Source organism: Oncorhynchus tshawytscha, unplaced genomic scaffold, assembly GCF_018296145.1.
Source record: "Oncorhynchus tshawytscha isolate Ot180627B unplaced genomic scaffold, Otsh_v2.0 Un_contig_1231_pilon_pilon, whole genome shotgun sequence".
Classification (NCBI taxonomy): Eukaryota; Metazoa; Chordata; class Actinopteri; order Salmoniformes; family Salmonidae; genus Oncorhynchus; species Oncorhynchus tshawytscha.
In genome coordinates, this window is record NW_024609748.1 from 240,441 (window position 1) to 260,088 (window position 19,648).

At 43.1% G+C, this 19,648-nt stretch overlaps 1 protein-coding gene across 1 annotated transcript; it reads left to right on the forward strand.

Annotated features, from left to right (window-relative positions):
- The first annotated feature begins 74 nt into the window (after positions 1–74).
- LOC112241018 (contactin-1a-like) lies at positions 75–18,719 on the forward strand. The gene is made up of 20 exons (XM_042317547.1): positions 75–89; positions 988–1,169; positions 1,531–1,626; positions 2,379–2,585; positions 6,277–6,376; positions 6,637–6,821; positions 7,808–7,932; positions 9,510–9,627; positions 9,871–10,021; positions 10,578–10,705; positions 10,968–11,140; positions 11,996–12,287; positions 12,570–12,719; positions 12,830–12,900; positions 13,313–13,565; positions 15,858–15,979; positions 16,526–16,715; positions 16,810–16,931; positions 17,199–17,355; positions 17,624–18,719. The coding sequence occupies exons 2-20, from the start codon at positions 1,019–1,021 to the stop codon at positions 17,704–17,706; spliced, it is 2,874 nt and encodes a 957-aa protein (XP_042173481.1). The 5' UTR covers positions 75–89; positions 988–1,018; the 3' UTR covers positions 17,707–18,719.
- The last annotated feature ends 929 nt before the right edge of the window (positions 18,720–19,648 follow it).

Genomic DNA, 19,648 nt, shown 5'->3' on the forward strand with positions numbered 1-19,648 from the left:
CAGGTAACCCCACACACACCCACATCAACCCTGCACCCACATACCGGTAACCCCACACACACCCACATCAACCCTGCACCCACATACCGGTAACCCCACACACACCCACATCAAACCTGCACCCACATACCGGTAACCCCACACACACCCACATCAACCCTGCACCCACATACAGGTAACCCCACACACACCCACATCAACCCTGCACCCACATACAGGTATCCCCACACACACCCACATCAACCCTGCACCCACATACAGGTATCCCCACACACACCCACATCAACCCTGCACCCACATACAGGTATCACCACACACACACACATCAACCCTGCACCCACATACACACACACACACACACACACACACACACACACACACACACACACACACACACACAGGTATAAGCACACACACACACACACACACACACACACACACACACACACACACACACACACACACACACACACACACACACACACACACACACACACACACTCACACACACATACAAATCACCCTTATACACACCCACACACACACACACACACACACACACACACACACACACACACACACACACACACACACACACAAATCAACCCTATACACACACATACACCCAAATCAACCCTGCACCCACATACAGGTAACCCCCCCCACACACACACACGAATCAACCCTATACACACACACAAATCAACCCTATACACACACACCCAAATCAACCCGTACAATACATCAAGGTAACACACATTACGTCACATATCATTGGAAAACCAAAGTAAACAGAAATTTAAAGAACATTTTAAGATCTAGTGCCATGTAGTCACAGACATTCACAAGGTGTTTTAAAGGACTTTGATTGGTTCTAGAGTCATACAACTTTCAGAGGACATGGAGAGGAATGACTCATTCCAATTTATACAAAAAAAACAAAAAACTATTTATGGGTAAAAAGGGAGATCCACATTTCCCCCCCAGATGGAGGCGTGATAACTGGGAGATCAAGCTGATGGAGCTGCCCAATGAACACTACAGTCTGGTGGGAGGGAACCTCATCATTAACAACCCTGAGGAGAAGAAACATGCAGGGACCTACGTCTGTGTCGCCAAGAACGTGTACGGCACCGTCATCAGCAAGGAGGCCAAGGTCAAGTTTGGATGTGAGTATTGTGGCGAGCCATGACCTAATTTCATGTTGAGAGAGACTAGTACTGGATGTGAGTATTGTGGCGAGCCATGACCTCATTTCATGTTGAGAGAGACTAGTACTGGATGTGAGTGAAACTGGTTGACTCTGGTCAACAGGTTCTATTTCTCTCTCACAGTAGATTTGCTTATTCACATCCCCATGGTTTCTGAAACTGAATTGACTGACAAACACAGGAAGTATCATGTCGTGTGTGTAGTCTCTAAGTCATTGCTTCTGTCTGTGGTATACAGCTGTGTTGTCTGTGGACACCTGGAATCATAACTATATGCTAGAGTTAAACTGACCACTGCGTTATCTTTCTCTATCTCCAGACCTGGAGGAGTTCCCAGATGAAGAGAGAGACCCTGTGACCGTGAAGGAGGGCCAGGGGGCCGTGCTGCTCTGTGCTCCTCCCAAGCGATGGCCAAGTTAGTACCTCAGACATACTAGAATACACATGATGACCAAGTTAGTACCTCAGACATACTAGAATACACATGATGACCAAGTTAGTACCTCAGACATACTAGAATACACATGATCACTCAAACTAACAGTCATACTTGTCTTTTCCTACTAGCTCTGACTCTGCTGATAGCTACTTTATTGAAGAAAAATGTACTTACTATGACTGTAATATGTGGTTGACCCACCAAGCTATCAAAAACATGATTTTCTTGTGTTTTATACATATCTCCAGACTATGAGGTTGGAATAATACTGTGAAATGTTCTGCCAATCACAGCAAATGTTCAGTTTTCACCTCCCCACTCAGTCCTAGAAAAAATATTGCTTGAGAAATTGCTCTTTGCTAAAAAAAATATTTTAATTGAAAGCAATCACATTAACGTACTTAATTGTTATCCAGAATTGATTTGATAGTGAAATAAAAATGGCTACATTGGACCTTTAAGATCAATGCTCTACCTTCAAGTGGCTCTGGGTAATAGCGTCTGTTAAAGGACTCAAACGTAAACATAACCATTCTGACCTGTAATCTATTCAGTGCTGAGTCCTAGAGCTTCATGAAGAAAGAGCTGTTCAGAACACCGTGGTTCACAGTACCTCAGAGTTACACAGTACACAAACTAAACCCCCATAGAGACTCAGAGGTGATTCAGGGGAAACCGACCACCACATTCTTACTAGTTGTGTTTTTTGTTCTTCCTCTGTGTCCCAGCTGAGGTGACGTTCCGTTGGATATACAACGAGTTTCCGGTCTTCCTCCACCCGGATAAGCGTCGCTTCGTCTCTCAGAGCACCGGGAATCTGTACATCTCCAAGGTGGAGGCGTCAGACGCAGGGAACTACTCCTGCTATGTGTTCAACCCACAGATTGGCAAGGGAGTCTACTCCAAGTTTATCCCTCTCATATCTACAGAAGAGAGTGAGTAGCCTGTAGCTGTGATACCTGTATAGTACACTAGTTTATACCTGTGTTACCTACAGTATATAGTACACTAGTTTATAGCTGTGTTACCTACAGTATATAGTACACTAGTTTATAGCTGTGTTACCTACAGTATATAGTACACTAGTTTATAGCTGTGTTACCTACAGTATATAGTACACTAGTTTATAGCTGTGTTACCTACAGTATATAGTACACTAGTTTATAGCTGTGTTACCTACAGTATATAGTACACTAGTTTATAGCTGTGTTACCAACAGTATATAGTACACTAGTTTATAGCTGTGTATATAGTACACTAGTTTATACCTACAGTATATAGTACACTAGTTTATAGCTGTGTTACCTAGTTTATAGCTGTGTTACAGTATATAGTACACTAGTTTATAGCTGTGTTACCTATATAGTACACTAGTTTATAGCTGTGTTACCTATATAGTACACTAGTTTATAGCTGTGTTACAGTATATAGTACACTAGTTTATAGCTGTGTTACCTACAGTATATAGTACACTAGTTTATAGCTGTGTTACCAACAGTATATAGTACACTAGCCTATAGCTGTGTTACCTATATAGTACACTAGTATATAGCTGTTTTACCTACAGTATATAGTACACTAGTTTATAGCTGTGTTACCTATATAGTACACTAGTTTATAGCTGTGTTACCTATATAGTACACCTGTGTTACCTACAGTATATTACACTAGTATTTTATAGTACCTGTGTTACCTACAGTATATAGTACACTAGTTTATAGCTGTGTTACCTACAGTATATAGTACACTAGTCTATAGCTGTGTTACCTATATAGTACACTAGTATATAAAGCTGTGTTACCTACAGTATATAGTACACTAGTTTATAGCTGTGTTACCTATATAGTACACTAGTATATATAGCTGTGTTACCTACAGTATATAGTACACTAGTATATAGCTGTGTTACCTATATAGTACACTAGTTTATAGCTGTGTTACCTACAGTATATAGTACACTAGTTTATAGCTGTGTTACCAGTATATAGTACACTAGTTTATAGTTACAGTATATAGTACACTATATAGCTGTGTTACCTACAGTATATAGTACACTAGTTTATAGCTGTGTTACCTACAGTATATAGTACACTAGTTTATAGCTGTGTTACCTACAGTATATAGTACACTATTTTATAGCTGTGTTACTTATATAGTACACTAGTATATAGCTGTGTTACCTATATAGTACACTAGTTTATAGCTGTGTTACCTATATAGTACACTAGTATATAGCTGTGTTACCTATATAGTACACTAGTATATAGCTGTGTTACCTATATAGTACACTAGTATATAGCTGTGTTACCTATATAGTACACTAGTTTATAGCTGTGTTACCTATTTATTTATTTATTTATTTTACCTTTATTTAACCAGGTAGGCAAGTTGAGAACAAGTTCTCATTTACAATTGCGACCTGGCCAAGATAAAGCAAAGCAGTTCGACAGATACAACGACACAGAGTTACATAGTAAAACAAACATACAGTCAATAATACAGTATAAACAAGTCTATATACAATGTGAGCAAATGAGGTGAGAAGGGAGGTAAAGGCAAAAAAGGCCATGATGGCAAAGTAAATACAATATAGCAAGTAAAACACTGGAATGGTAGTTTTGCAATGGAAGAATGTGCTAGAAATAAAAATAATGGGGTGCAAAGGAGCAAAATAAATAAATAAATAAAAATTAAATACAGTTGGGAAAGAGGTAGTTGTTTGGGCTAAATTATAGGTGGGCTATCTACAGGTGCAGTAATCTGTGAGCTGCTCTGACAGTTGGTGCTTAAATAGTGAGGGAGATAAGTGTTTCCAGTTTCAGAGATTTTTGTAGTTCGTTCCAGTCATTGGCAGCAGAGAACTGGAAGGAGAGGCGGCCAAAGGAAGAATTGGTTTTGGGGGTGACTAGAGAGATATACCTGCTGGAGCGTGTGCTACAGGTGGGAGATGCTATGGTGACCAGCGAGCTGAGATAAGGGGGACTTTACCTAGCAGGGTCTTGTAGATGACATGGAGCCAGTGGGTTTGGCTACGAGTATGAAGCGAGGGCCAGCCAACGAGAGCGTTTAGGTCGCAATGGTGGGTAGTATATGGGGCTTTGTTTATAGATTGCACTGTGATAGACTGCATCCAATTTGTTGAGTAGGGTATTGGAGGCTATTTTGTAAATGACATCGCCAAAGTTTATAGGATGGTCAGTTTTACAAGGGTATGTTTGGCAGCATGAGTGAAGGATGCTTTGTTGCGAAATAGGAAGCCAATTCTAGATTTAACTTTGGATTGGAGATGTTTGATATGGGTCTGGAAGGAGAGTTTACAGTCTAACCAGACACCTAAGTATTTGTAGTTGTCCACGTATTCTAAGTCAGAGCCGTCCAGAGTAGTGATGTTGGACAGGCTGGTAGGTGCAGGTAGCGATCGGTTGAAGAGCATGCATTTAGTTTTACTTGTATTTAAGAGCAATTGGAGGCCACGGAAGGAGAGTTGTATGGCATTGAAGCTTGCCTGGAGGGTTGTTAACACAGTGTCCAAAGAAGGGCCGGAAGTATACAGAATGGTGTCGTCTGCGTAGAGGTGGATCAGGGATTCACCAGATCAATGAATACTGCTGCACAGTAATGTTTCTTATCGATGGCGGGTAAGATATCGTTTAGGACCTTGAGCGTGGCTGTGGTGCACCCATGACCAGCTCTGAAACCAGATTGCATAGCAGAGAAGGTATGGTGAGATTCGAAATGGTCGGTAATCTGTTTGTTGACTTGGCTTTCGAAGACCTTAGAAAGGCAGGGTAGGATAGATATAGGTCTGTAGCAGTTTGGGTCAAGAGTGTCCCCCCCTTTGAAGAGGGGGATGACCGCAGCTGCTTTCCAATCTTTGGGAATCTCAGACGACACGAAAGAGAGGTTGAACAGGCTAGTAATAGGGGTGGCAACAATTTCGGCAGATAATTTTAGTACCTATATAGTACACTAGTATATAGCTGTGTTACCTATATAGTACACTAGTATATAGCTGTGTTACCTATATAGTACACTAGTATATAGCTGTGTTACCTATATAGTACACTAGTATATAGCTGTGTTACCTATATAGTACACTAGTATATAGCTGTGTTACCTATATAGTACACTAGTATATAGCTGTGTTACCTATATAGTACACTAGTTTATAGCTGTGTTACCTGTATAGTACACTATTTTATAGCTGTGTTACCTATATAGTACACTAGTATATAGCTGTGTTACCTATATAGTACACTAGTTTATAGCTGTGTTACCTGTATAGTACACTATTTTATAGCTGTGTTACCTATATAGTACACTACTTTTGACCATTGTCTTTGCTTTGTCTTCAGCTCTGGGTAGATGTTACGCCTAGGCTCAGATCTAGGATCAGCTTAAACCCTCCCCAAAATCTAAGATGTTTCTTTAGATGTAAAGACACAAAACTGACCTTAGATCAGTGTCTAGGTAGAGGTGCATCCTAGCCACAGATCTGGGATCATGTTACACTCTGCGAAATCTCTCCCTTAACATTAGGCTGGAAAAAAAACACAAAACTGACCATACATCAATGTCTTTTGGGCAACTCCATAGTGTTGACCTATGACCCTTTCATCCCCATAGCCCCAGAGAAGAGATACAAGGCCGACCTCGTAGTGAAGTTCCCTGACACCACAGCTATGCTCAACTACAACGTCACACTGGAGTGCTTCGCTCTGGGAAAGTGAGTCAGAATATGGAAATGACAGATATTTAGCTACTGATGAAACAAACACAAAGACTTTGGGGACTTTTGTTCACTTGTCACACTGCAACTAGAGAAGATGGCATCCATTTGCTTACACATATTTTGTGAAACAGTTATGTATGCCTTATAAAGGGCTTATGGAGGATTCATTAAGCCTTCATAAGACACAAGGCCTTCCATTTGAGACATAACCGGGCTTAGTTAGTTCCTTCTTCTCTTGTTGTCTTTGCGTCCAGTCCGGCCCCTCATATCGTCTGGAGGAAGATAGGTGCTACCGACCTGCCTGCCAGCGCTCAGGTCAGCATGTCTGGAGCGCTGCTCCACCTCTACAACGTCCAGTATGAAGACTCAGCAGGGTACGAGTGTGAGGCCATCAACCAGAAATGGCAAGACTGGCATCAGGCGTGGCTCTATGTAGAGGGTAAGATACCAAACTCCATCTCTACAGTGTTACAATAAGAGAAGAGGTTAAGATACCAAACTCCATCTCTACAGTGTTACAATAAGAGAAGAGGTTAAGATACCAAACTCCATCTCTACAGTGTTACAATAAGAGAAGAGGTTAAGACACCAAACTCCATCTCTACAGTGTTACAATAAGAGAAGAGGATAAGATACCAAACTCCATCTCTACAGTGTTACAATAAGAGAAGAGGGTAAGATACCAAACTCCATCTCTACAGTGTTACAATAAGAGAAGAGGATAAGATACCAAACTCCATCTCTACAGTGTTACAATAAGAGAAGAGGGTAAGACACCAAACTCCATCTCTACAGTGTTACAATAAGAGAAGAGGGTAAGACACCAAACTCCATCTCTACAGTGTTACAATAAGAGAAGAGGGTAAGATACCAAACTCCATCTCTACAGTGTTACAATAAGAGAAGAGGGTAAGACACCAAACTCCATCTCTACAGTGTTACAATAAAGAAGGGTAAGACACCAAACTCCATCTCTACAGTGTTACAATAAGAGAAGAGATACCAAACTCCATCTCTACAGTGTTACAATAAGATACCAAACTCCACCAAACTCCATCTCTACAGTGTTACAATAAGAGAAGAGGGTAAGATACCAAACTCCATCTCTACAGTGTTACAATAAGAGAAGAGGGTAAGACACCAAACTCCATCTCTACAGTGTTACAATAAGAGAAGAGGGTAAGATACCAAACTCCATCTCTACAGTGTTACAATAAGAGACGAGGGTAAGACACCAAACTCCATCTCTACAGTGTTACAATAACAGATCTGATATACAGTACGTAGCACTTGCTTCTAACACTTTACATTACAATGTTAGTACCACTAACACTAATATCTGATTTACTGTAAACCAAAACATATACACGGTTTCATTGTAGTGTGTATGTGTTTCAACATTTTAAATTGTGTTTTGATTGACAGCTGCTCCTGAGTGGGCTGTGACCATCAACAACACCCAGAAGGACGTAGGGTCAGAACACACCATGTCCTGTGTAGCTAATGGGAAGCCTGGCCCATACATCCGATGGCTCAAGGATGGATACTCGGTAAAGATGCCTGTCCTCCCCCTGCTGGCTGTCATTCTTTAAAGGGCAACTTCACCGTCAAAATCAAAATTGGACAGATGATCACAAACTCCTTAAAGGGATACATGTATCTACTTCCCCAGAGTCAGATGAACTTGAGGATACCATTTGTATGTCTCTGTGTCCAGTATGAAGGAAGTTAGAGGTAGTTATGAGGGCCAATGTTAACTAGCGTTAGCGCAATGATTGGATGTCTATGGGTCTTTGCTAGCATGCTTTTGTGGTAGGTGTTTTAATTAACACCAACCACAATTAATGTACATCTGTTGTGTAGATCCACTGTATAAGGATAGGGAAATAAGCTGGACTTGATCTCAATTCAATAGGAAAGATTGGCACCATCTTATCTAGTACTAATTCAATAGGAAAGATGAGAACCATCTTATCTAGTACTAATTCAATAGGAAAGATGGGCACCATCTTATCTAGTACTAATTCAATAGGAAAGATGGGCACCATCTTATCTAGTACTAATTCAATAGGAAAGATTGGCACCATCTTATCTAGTACTAATTCAATAGGAAAGATGGGCACCATCTTATCTAGTACTAATTAAATAGGAAAGATGAGAACCATCTTATCTAGTACTAATTCAATAGGAAAAATGGGCACCATCTTATCTAGTACTAATTCAATAGGAAAGATGAGAACCATCTTATCTAGTACTAATTCAATAGGAAAGATTGGCACCATCTTATCTAGTACTAATTCAATAGGAAAGATGGGCACCATCTTATCTAGTACTAATTCAATAGGAAAGATTGGCACCATCTTATCTAGTACTAATTCAATAGGAAAGATGGGCACCATCTTATCTAGTACTAATTCAATAGGAAAGATGGGCACCATCTTATCTAGTACTAATTCAATAGGAAAGATGGGCACCATCTTATCTAGTACTAATTCAATAGGAAAGATGGGCACCATCTTATCTAGTACTAATTCAATAGGAAAGATGGGCACCATCTTATCTAGTACTAATTCAATAGGAAAGATGGACACCATCTTATCTAGTACTAATTCAATAGGAAAGATGGGCACCATCTTATCTAGTACTAATTCAATAGGAAAGATGGGCACCATCTTATCTAGTACTAATTCAATAGGAAAGATGGGCACCATCTTATCTAGTACTAATTCAATAGGAAAGATTGGCACCATCTTATCTAGTACTAATTCAATAGGAAAGATGGGCACCATCTTATCTAGTACTAATTCAATAGGAAAGATGGGCACCATCTTATCTAGTACTAATTCAATAGGAAAGATGGGCACCATCTTATCTAGTACTAATTCAATAGGAAAGATGGGCACCATCTTATCTAGTACTAATTCAATAGGAAAGATGGGCACCATCTTATCTAGTACTAATTCAATAGGAAAGATTGGCACCATCTTATCTAGTACTAATTCAATAGGAAAGATGGGCACCATCTTATCTAGTACTAATTCAATAGGAAAGATGGGCACCATCTTATCTAGTACTAATTCAATAGGAAAGATGGGCACCATCTTATCTAGTACTAATTTTTTCCCAGTATGGTAAAGGTGAGCTGAAGTTCTCCAGTCTGACGTTTGAGGACTCTGGGATGTACCAGTGTATCGCTGAGAACTACTGGGGTATCATCTACGCCAGCGCTGAGCTACGTGTCATTGGTGAGTGTATAACACAACCTACCTATGATTGGTTAGTCTGTAACACAAACTACATGTGATTGGTTAGTCTGTGCCCTGAACTGCACCTCATTGGTTCAACGAGCACACCCCCACCGTGTTTCTAGTTTTGATTCTGGGAATATAAAAAACGATAGTCATCAACTATAGCAACGACAAAGTTGTCAGTTATACACACAGTCCTCATAGATAATTACATCCAACCACTTCCCTACCCCATCCCAGCTTGTGCCCCGACGTTTGAGTTGAACCCAGTGAAGAAGTATCTTCTAGGAGCTAACAACGGCCGTGTGGTCATAGAGTGTAAGCCCAGAGCTGCCCCCAGACCCAGGTTCACCTGGACCAAGGGAAAAGAAGTGCTCTTCAACAACTCACGGTAAATAAGGATTTCTTTGTGGGAATTTGATTTCAACGTAAAGGCATTACAAATACAAATGTTTGGTTGGTTGATTGATTGTTTGGTTGTTTGATTAATTGGTTGTTGGTTGGTTGGTTGGTTGTTTGATTAATTGGTTGTTGGTTGGTTGGTTGGTTGGTTGTTTGATTAATTGGTTGTTGGTTGGTTGGTTGTTTGATTAATTGGTTGTTGGTTGGTTGGTTGGTTGTTTGATTAATTGGTTGTTGGTTGGTTGGTTGGTTGATTGATTGATTGATTAATTGGTTGTTGGTTGATTGATTGGTTTATTGATTGATTGGCTGGCTGGTTGATTGATTGGTTGGTTTATTGATTGATTGGTTGGCTGGTTGATTGATTGGTTGGTTGGTTGGTTTATTGATTGATTGATTAGATGGTTGATTGGTTGGTCGGTTGGTTGATTTATTGACATCTGAGTTTGTTATTCATCAGAGCAACTGTAGGAGAATCTTGTCAAACATTTGAAAGAAAACCAATACTGTATGGTTGTGAATGGCGTGTTTCCTTCCCTCCATAGTATCTCCATCATGTTTGATGGGAGTCTGGAGATCCTGAATGCCACCAGGAATGATGAGGGGGTGTACACCTGCTTAGCTGAGAATGACAGAGGGAAGGCCAACAGTACAGGGACTCTGACCATCACAGGTATCACTCTCCATCCAGCTTTACACAGCTGTCTAAAATGTGCCCTGGTATTGATCTACCTTGAATGTTCATGTGTAGTTATTGAGGACGTTGGGGACATTCAACCATCTGTTGTCTCATTATTTGATCCCATTCTGATTCTGTATTGACACGAGTACTGTTCTTTAAAGCTGGGTCTGTGTACAGCCAGCATAATGTTGCACAGTGTGAGTCAACAGTCTTCTCTTCTGTGTGTGTGTGTGTGTGTGTGTGTGTGACACAGAGGCGACACAGATCACAGTAGCCCCAGAGGACACTCAGGTGATGGTAGGAGAGGAGGTGCATCTGCAGTGCCAGGCCTCCTTTGACCCCAGTCTGGACATCACCTTCATCTGGTCTCTGGATTTCAGGGTCATCGACTTCTACCTAGAGTGGAAGCACTATGAACGCATCATGGTAGGAGGGATAGCACAAACCAGCAGGGTTGGGGTCAATTCCATATCAGTTCAGTATATTCAGGAAGTACACTGGAATTCACCTGTTTCTCAGGTGATGTACCAGTGTGTGAAGTGTTTAACCCTGTCTCTCTGTCCATCCAGGATGGTGAGGACAGTGTGTGAACCTTGTCTCTCTGTCCATCCAGGATGGTGAGGACAGTGTGTGAACCTTGTCTCTCTGTCCATCCAGGATGGTGAGGACAGTGTGTGAACCTTGTCTCTCTGTCCATCCAGGATGGTGAGGACAGTGTGTGAACCTTGTCTCTCTGTCCATCCAGGATGGTGAGGACAGTGTGTGAACCTTGTCTCTCTGTCCATCCAGGATGGTGAGGACAGTGTTTAACCTTGTCTCTCTGTCCATCCAGGATGGTGAGGACAGTGTTTAACCCTGTCTTTCTGTCCATCCAGGATGGTGAGGACAGTGTTTAACCCTGTCTTTCTGTCCATCCAGGATGGTGAGGACAGTGTTTAACCCTGTCTTTCTGTCCATCCAGGATGGTGAGGACAGTGTTTAACCCTGTCTCTCTGTCCATCCAGGATGGTGAGGACAGTGTTTAACCCTGTCTCTCTGTCCATCCAGGATGGTGAGGACAGTGTTTAACCCTGTCTCTCTGTCCATCCAGGATGGTGAGGACAGTGTTTAACCCTGTCTCTCTGTCCATCCAGGATGGTGAGGACAGTGTGTGAAGTGTTGAACCCTGTCTCTCTGTCCATCCAGGATCGTGAGGACAGTGTGTGAACCTTGTCTCTCTGTCCATCCAGGATGGTGAGGACAGTGTGTGAAGTGTTTAACCCTGTCTCTCTGTCCATCCAGGATCGTGAGGACAGTGGAGAGCTGAAGATAATGAATGTCCAGTTGAGACACGAGGGACGCTACACCTGTACAGCCCAGACTGTCGTGGACAACGTCACCGCGTCAGCGGACCTCAAGATCAAAGGTCTTCCTGCTCCTCCCGGTGGGGTGAGGGTTGAGGAGATCAGGGACACCTCGGTGAAGCTGGTGTGGAACCGAGGGGCCGACCATGGCAGCCCCATCCTTGGGTACACCATCCAGACCAGAGACTTCTACGCACTAACTGAAGTGGACTGGAGGGACGCATCCACCTGTAAGTACAGGAGTATACCACTAGAGGACGTAATTACTCTACAGCTGACAGCAACAACATGAAAACAGTAGCCTTTAATGCTTAACATACTACTCTCTCTCTATCTCTCTCTCGCTGTATCTCTCATTCTCTCTCTCTCTTTATTTATCTTTTGCGTGCCCCCTACCTCCCTTTCTCTCTCTCTATCCCTCCTCTCTCTCTCTCTCTCTCTCTCTCTCTCTCTCTCTCTCTCTCTCTCTCTCTCTCTCTCTCTCTCTCTCTCTCTCTCTCTCTCTCTCTCAGCCCCTACGGCCCTGGATCGCATGTCAGTGATGGCTGATGTTGTGGACCTGTACCCCTGGATGGAGTATGAGTTCAGGGTCTATGCTACTAATGAGTTTGGAGACGGGGAGGCCAGCATCCCTTCAATGAAGATCAAAACCTGGGACGCAGGTAGGGACCAGCCTGGGGCACTAACATGTTGTTGTTGCAAAGAAATGTGTGTGTTTCTGTGTGAGCGTCTAATAACACCTGTTGGTAACACACTCCACTGTGTCTCTCAGTGCCTGTGGTGGCCCCGACCAACGTTGGAGGCTACGGGGGTAAAGATGGAGAGTTGATCATCACATGGACAGTAAGTGTCTGAGTTTCTCTCTTCCCTCTGACACATTTCAACCCTTCTAACCATGTTCTGACCCAGCGTTCTTCAGTCCTGGTTGTGCAGAACTACACGGTTCACAGGCTGTTGCTCCAGTTAGTCACCAACCCACCTGATCCAATTCATCTATATTTTTTAAATTTGTTTTCGTACAACTCTTGTTTTAGTTTCTGTTCTGATGTGCAATGTGCTTTTTTGTCTAAATACACCCACCTGTATTTTGTCATAATGTTTCATACAAAATCTATGGCATCTATTTAAAGTTACTAATGTGGTTTTTCTTTGAGCAGCTTTCAATCAAAATGTTGGTCAGTTTGGAATGTTGTGGGTCTTGATGATTAGGTAAATAACAAGGATGTGATCTTCCTCTGTCATCTTCCATCCATAGCCCGTACAGCCACAGTACTTCTATGGTAAGAAGTTTGGCTACGTTGTGGCCTTCAAGCCTCATGATGATGTTGACTGGTGGTATGAGACCATATCAGACCCAGAGACACGACGCTACGTCCATCGAGACGCCTCTTTCAGGGTCAAGTCGAACGACTTCCAGGTCAGGGAGTTCCAGGTGAAGGTGAAGACGTTTAACTCCAAAGGAGATGGACCCTACAGCCTGTCGACCACTATCTACTACCCACGAGATGGTGAGGGTCGTACTAACCCCTAACCCCTAACCCCATGAGATGGTGGGGTCATACTAACCCCTAACCCCACGAGATGGTGAGGGTCATACTAGCCCCTAACCCCACGAAATGGTGAGGGTCATACTACCCCACAGCCCCTAACCCCACGAAATGGTGAGCTAACCCTAACCCCTAACCCCACGAGATGGTGAGGGTCATAACCCCTAACCCCCTAACCCCTAACCCCCATGAGATGGTGAGGGTCATACTGAGATGGTGAGGGTCTTACTAACCCATAACCCCTAACCCCACGAGATGGTGAGGGTCGTACTAACCCAAACCCTAACCTTTAACACAGACTGATGTACAACACGAGATGGTGAGGGTCATACTAACCCCTAACCCCTAACCCTGTGAGATGGTGAGCACTGAATTCCTAATCCCTTCCCCTAACCCCACGAGATGGTGATGTTTTTTTATTTTTTTAAAATTCAACTTGGTCAGCACTTAATGAACCCTTCCCTAACCCCATGGGTGACGAGATGCCTTTCATGTTCTCTCACCCTCTCCAGAGGGATGTACATACTAACCCCTAACCCCTAACAAACCTAACCCTAACCTTGAGATGGTGAGGGGTTAACCTAACCCAAGATGGTGAACCATAAACCTAACCTTTAAACCTAACCCTAACCTCTAACCCCCTAACCCTCCCCTAACCCCTCAACCCTAACCTGTAGCCCTAACCATAGATGGTGAGGGTCTAGCCTCAACCCTAAACCCCTAACCCCTAACCCCATGAGATGGTGAGGGATCGTACTAACCCCTAACCCCACGAGATGGTGAGGGTCATACTAGCTGTATGACCACATCCCGGTACAACCCTAACCTCAACCACAACCCTAACCCTAACCTCAACCCTAACCCTAGCCTCAAACCAGAGAAGAACAGCTGAATCCAGGTGGATAGTCAATCTGAAGACCTTGGCTCCACTTGGTCTGCATGGTAAAGAGTAGTATATAGCCTTGACCATGGGAGTCAGTGAGGCCCAATCAGGAGAGCTGGAGGGGTTGCCACCAGGAGGAAGTTCAATAAAAAACAATGGATTTATTGGCCTGCTTGTCTTCCATATTTAATGTTCTTATATGAAGCACTTTAACACAGCACTTATTTATGCAGCACTGAATTCCTTAATCCCTTCATCCCTTGGTGTGATTTTTAATGATGTACTATATTATTTACTTATTCAATTATTTATCTATTCATTTATTGATCCAGCTTGCATGTTTTTTTATTTTTTTAAAATTCAACTTGTTCACGCTCAGCACTTAATGAACCCTTCCTCCTGTTGTTGAACCGTCATGGGTGACCCCTCGGAGCACTCGGCCTTTCATGTTCTCTCACCCTCTCCAGACCGGACTAATGTACAATATAGAAACAGGGCAGAACGTTGCAACCCAAAGTTTCATACCAGCATAAACAGAAACCCTCTTAAACCTAAATACAACCCTACCCTCAACCCTAAACCTAACCCTCAACCCTTAACCCTAAACCTAACCCTCAACCCTTAACCTCAACCCTATCCCTCAACCCTATATATTGATTGCAATTATTCCCGAATGAGTGAGCATTCATGTGTAAAGGATTAGCATTTCAATTGTTATAATTATCACTCTGTAGTGACTTCTTAGTCGACCCCCACTTCTCCTTTTGTCTAACAAGCCGCCATGCCGGTTTAGCCCACTAGGGCACATTCTCCTATCATTTCTTGTAACCATATTTACTTTGTTTGTTTGTGTGTGCATTTCTGTGATTGTTTAGTTAATTAATAAATAAATTATGTAAGACAATTGATGTATGGATGACTCATAGTGAAGACTGGGTTCGTGCAGAAAATGTACAACGTTTGGAATGAGACTAACGTGAGGTAAAATAAATAATTAATTAATCAGAAGACTATTGATCAGATGTGAAAATATTCAAAAAGTTGGTGCCCCGACTTCCTAGTTAATTACAGTCACATTATTAATTAGTTAATCGGGTAATACTAAATACAGAGAAACTTTGATAACAACTAAAAGTCTTCATTTAATGATAGTAAAGACATGACAATAGGCAGCCTTTACCAGTTTCTCTCAATCTGGTCTACCCCAATCCCCCCCCCCTCTCTCTCTCTCTCTCTCTCTCTCTCTCTCTCTCTCTCTCTCTCTCTCTCTCTCTCTCTCTCTCTCTCTCTCTCTCTCTCTCTCTCTCTCTCTCCCCTCTCCTCTCCTCTCTCTCCCTCCCTCCCTCCCCCTCCCTCCCTCCCTCCACTAGTCCCCTCTGAGTCTCCTACAGATGTATACTCCAGGCCTGTCTCGTCCCATGAAGCTCTGGTCTGGTGGATACCAGTCATGGACACTGGTACCGGCCTTCAGCAGTACATAGATGGATACCAGGTCTGTTGCTCTTTACATCTCCTGGATGTCTAGTGATGTTCATGATTTATGGGGAAGGACACATTTTCCTGCTCAGAATACAAATGATGGTCTGGTTAAGTGATCAGGAAAAACACATCTCACTGGGCACAGACGTCAGTTCAACATCTCGTTTTGATTTACATTTGGCTGAGTTGTCAACTAACGTGAATTTAATGTGAAATCAACAACAACAAAAGTATCATGTCATTGGATTTATGTTTAAAGTTGGGTGAGAAAAAAATATGAAATTCCCTTGATGATTTTTTTGCAAATACAATCAGTTGTTTTTGCGTGAAATGACATGGAACCGATATTGATTCAACTGGTTTTTGCCAAGTGGGATGGCCCTTCTCATGAGACTATAACAAATAAAATACCTTGTGTTTAACTGTGGCTACCTTGCCAGCCTGACGTGAAAGAAGACTAGGTCTCTGTGTGAGGAACTGGTGAACATTTTGATTGGATAACCAGTTTTGGTTCAAATTGATTGACACCTGCTCTGACCAATCCCGGCTTTCTGATCAGGTGAAGTACTGGAGGAAGTATGACGATACAGAGCCGGGGGCCAATCGTATCTTTGTGCCCGCCTCCATGAACCAGACCAGGCTAGAGAACATGCTGCCAGACTCCCACTACCTCATCGAGGTCAGAGCCTACAACGGAGCCGGTGTCGGCCCTCCCAGCGAACACTGTGAGATGTTCACCAAGAGAGCACGTAAGACCAGATGCCAAAACCACACTGGAATTCCATATACAGTACATGTCTTTTGTAGGTGATCCCATTGAGATTAATATTCTATTCTTTGCAGCTCCAAGTGTGGCTCCCCAAATGTGGCGTTACATCAGCTACTCTGGCAAGTGGCTGTACGTGTGGTGGCACCACATCTCCTACGACTGGTTTGGCAATGAGTCCTTCCCACTATATTATAAGGTATTTAAAGGCATTTTACTTTGTTTCATTTGAATCTTGCAGCAACTGGTGTGATCCAGTTTGAGCCTGTGGAAATAAGTGTCCTCAGAAGACAAGAAATCCCTCCTCTCCTCTCCTCTCCTCTCCTCTCCTCTCCTCTCCTCTCCTCTCCTCTCCTCTCCTCTCCTCTCCTCTCCTCTCCTCTCCTCTCCTCTCCTCTCCTCTCCTCTCCTCTCCCTCCTCTCCTCTCCTCTCCTCTCCTCTCCTCTCCTCTCCTCTCCTCTCCAGGTGATGTTCAGGAAGACTGGCTACATCACAGGGCCGATCTACATGACGGGCTGGCACTTCATTGACTTCCCCATGCCCCAGGTAGGGGACTACGAGCTGGAGGTCAGAGGTCGCTATGAGGGTGGAGACGGCCCCATCAGGAAGATCAGGCTTCAGGGTAAGTAAGGGACAGATGGGTCTACTGGTTAGTATCTGGTTGGGGAATTGACAGGCCATGTCAATTTGTGGGTGAATCTCAAAAGTATTTTCCTCAATTCCATGATTATTTGATTCCTCTCTCCTCACCTTCTTCTCAAAACGTCAGAGGGAAAGGAGGAGAGCATCGGAGGAGAAGATCTGAGGAGGAACATACTTTTGAGTGTGTTTGTTGTCCAGACAGTGTCTTACCCAGCATGCCTCTTACCATGTCCCCTCCCCTCCTCCAGGTAAGGCGTCTTTCCTGAGACCCACTCTCAGTCTGGCCGCCATGCTACTGCTGGCCCTGTGCATCGTGGGATTGGGGATATAGAGACCCAGGACATGTCTGGGTGGACTGTGGGAGGTTTGACAGAAACAACTCTCACATCAACTTCGTACATCTCCTTAAGGACGTCCAATCTTTCCTCAACCTCTTACTGTCTGTATGTCTTCCCTCCACAAAACAGAGCACCGTGTCACCATACAGAATGACCTGCCTAGCTGTAGAATCTACGAACGTTACTCTACTGTAAGACATCCAAGAAATCCTTTCTGATGAATTTATTGAACAGGTACTGAAGGAATTGAACGGGTACAAAAGAGGAATAGATGTTTTTCAATATGCCTTATGATGAATCATATTGTACAATCTTCCCAACATATTCTAGCCCGAAATGTATAAGACAAGGACGGACTGTAATCAACACTACACTGTATGAGGTTTGTAATGAGTGAACTGTAAAGGAAGGATCAGAGTAAGATTGTATGTAGCTCAGACACCAACTACACAGCCTCTTCCTCCGCTTGACTATTTAGTTTCCACACGTTTGCCATTTCAAGACGACACTAGATTAGAAGTAATGTGTGTTTATGTTTGATTGGTTCGTTGGAGAATCCTTTTACTGTTTCTGTATTGGTGCTGCTGTGAAAATAGATATTTAGTTTTGTTTCCTTTTCTGTTTATTTATCTCTTCAGATTCGTACACACACACACTCGGCTCATATGGATATCGCTATAACCAACTCTGCAGAGATTGCTAGCTTTGAATGCTATTCTTTCTTACACTGTACTATACCACACCGTTAATTAGCTTTGTATTCATAGTGAATTCTGTCTTCTAGATGCCATAGAAGCCATATCGCTTCGACAATGCCCCGGTATTTAGGCTTGTCCCGATTTTTGCACTGACGATGGCAGAATGTTTTAACAGAATGGTAACAAGAAATCAGGGTTGAAGAATATTGATGTGCTGCTGTTTTATTTTATTATAGGATTTGTTTTCCCTTGCTATGTATACGAGGATCATGCTGTAAACTCATTAAATAGAATACACATGAACACTCCAGGATTGTAAGTATCATGTGAGCGTCACTAAATCTTGAGGTTTATTTGAGGTTTATTTGTTGTATTACTTTTATGGTGCCACCAGAGGGCAGCATTCCTTCATTTTACTTTATTTACAGGTTGCAGCCACTCATCTATGAAGACCTTCTGCCAATCAATGTGAAAGGTGCGTCAGTACCTGTGGAGTGGACCTTTAGCAGTCCTTATAGAGCAGTACCTGTGGAGTGGACCAGTAGCAGTCCTTATAGAGCAGTACCTGTGGAGTGGACCAGTAGCAGTCCTTATAGAGCAGTACCTGTGGAGTGGACCAGTAGCAGTCCTTATAGAGCAGTACCTGTGGAGTGGACCTTTAGCAGTCCTTATAGACCAGTACCTGTGGAGTGGACCTGTAGCAGTCCTTATAGAGCAGTACCTGTGGAGTGGACCTTTAGCAGTCCTTATAGAGCAGTACCTGTGGAGTGGACCTTTAGCAGTCCTTATAGAGCAGTACCTGTGGAGTGGACCTTTAGCAGTCCTTATAGAGCAGTACCTGTGGAGTGGACCTTTAGCAGTCCTTATAGACCAGTACCTGTGGAGTGGACCTTTAGCAGTCCTTATAGACCAGTACCTGTGGAGTGGACCAGTAGCAGTCCTTATAGACCAGTACCTGTGGAGTGGACCTTTAGCAGTCCTTATAGACCAATACCTGTGGAGTGGACCTGTAGCAGTCCTTACAGAGTTCTGTTGTTGAGGACAATCACTTGTTCATCTCTCTGAGGTAGAGACCCGTCGCCTGCTGCTCATCTCTCTCTCCTTTCCCCCGACGGAGGTAGAGAGAAATAGAGAGCGAGAGCGATGTTGTTACCGTGGTGAAATCAGCAGATGAGTTGAACAGGGAGCCCACAGATTACTGAGGAGTGTGTGTGTGTGTGTGTGTCTGTCTGTGTGT

Excerpts from the sequence above, each read along its gene's own strand:
- LOC112241018 (XM_042317547.1), top strand. The coding sequence starts at position 1,019 with ATGGAGCTGCCCAATGAACACTACAGTCTGGTGGGAGGGAACCTCATC. Across the intron at positions 10,706-10,967 it reads AGGGACTCTGACCATCACAG|AGGCGACACAGATCACAGTA; the intron begins GTATCACTCTCC and ends TGTGTGACACAG. Across the intron at positions 12,720-12,829 it reads GATCAAAACCTGGGACGCAG|TGCCTGTGGTGGCCCCGACC; the intron begins GTAGGGACCAGC and ends TGTGTCTCTCAG.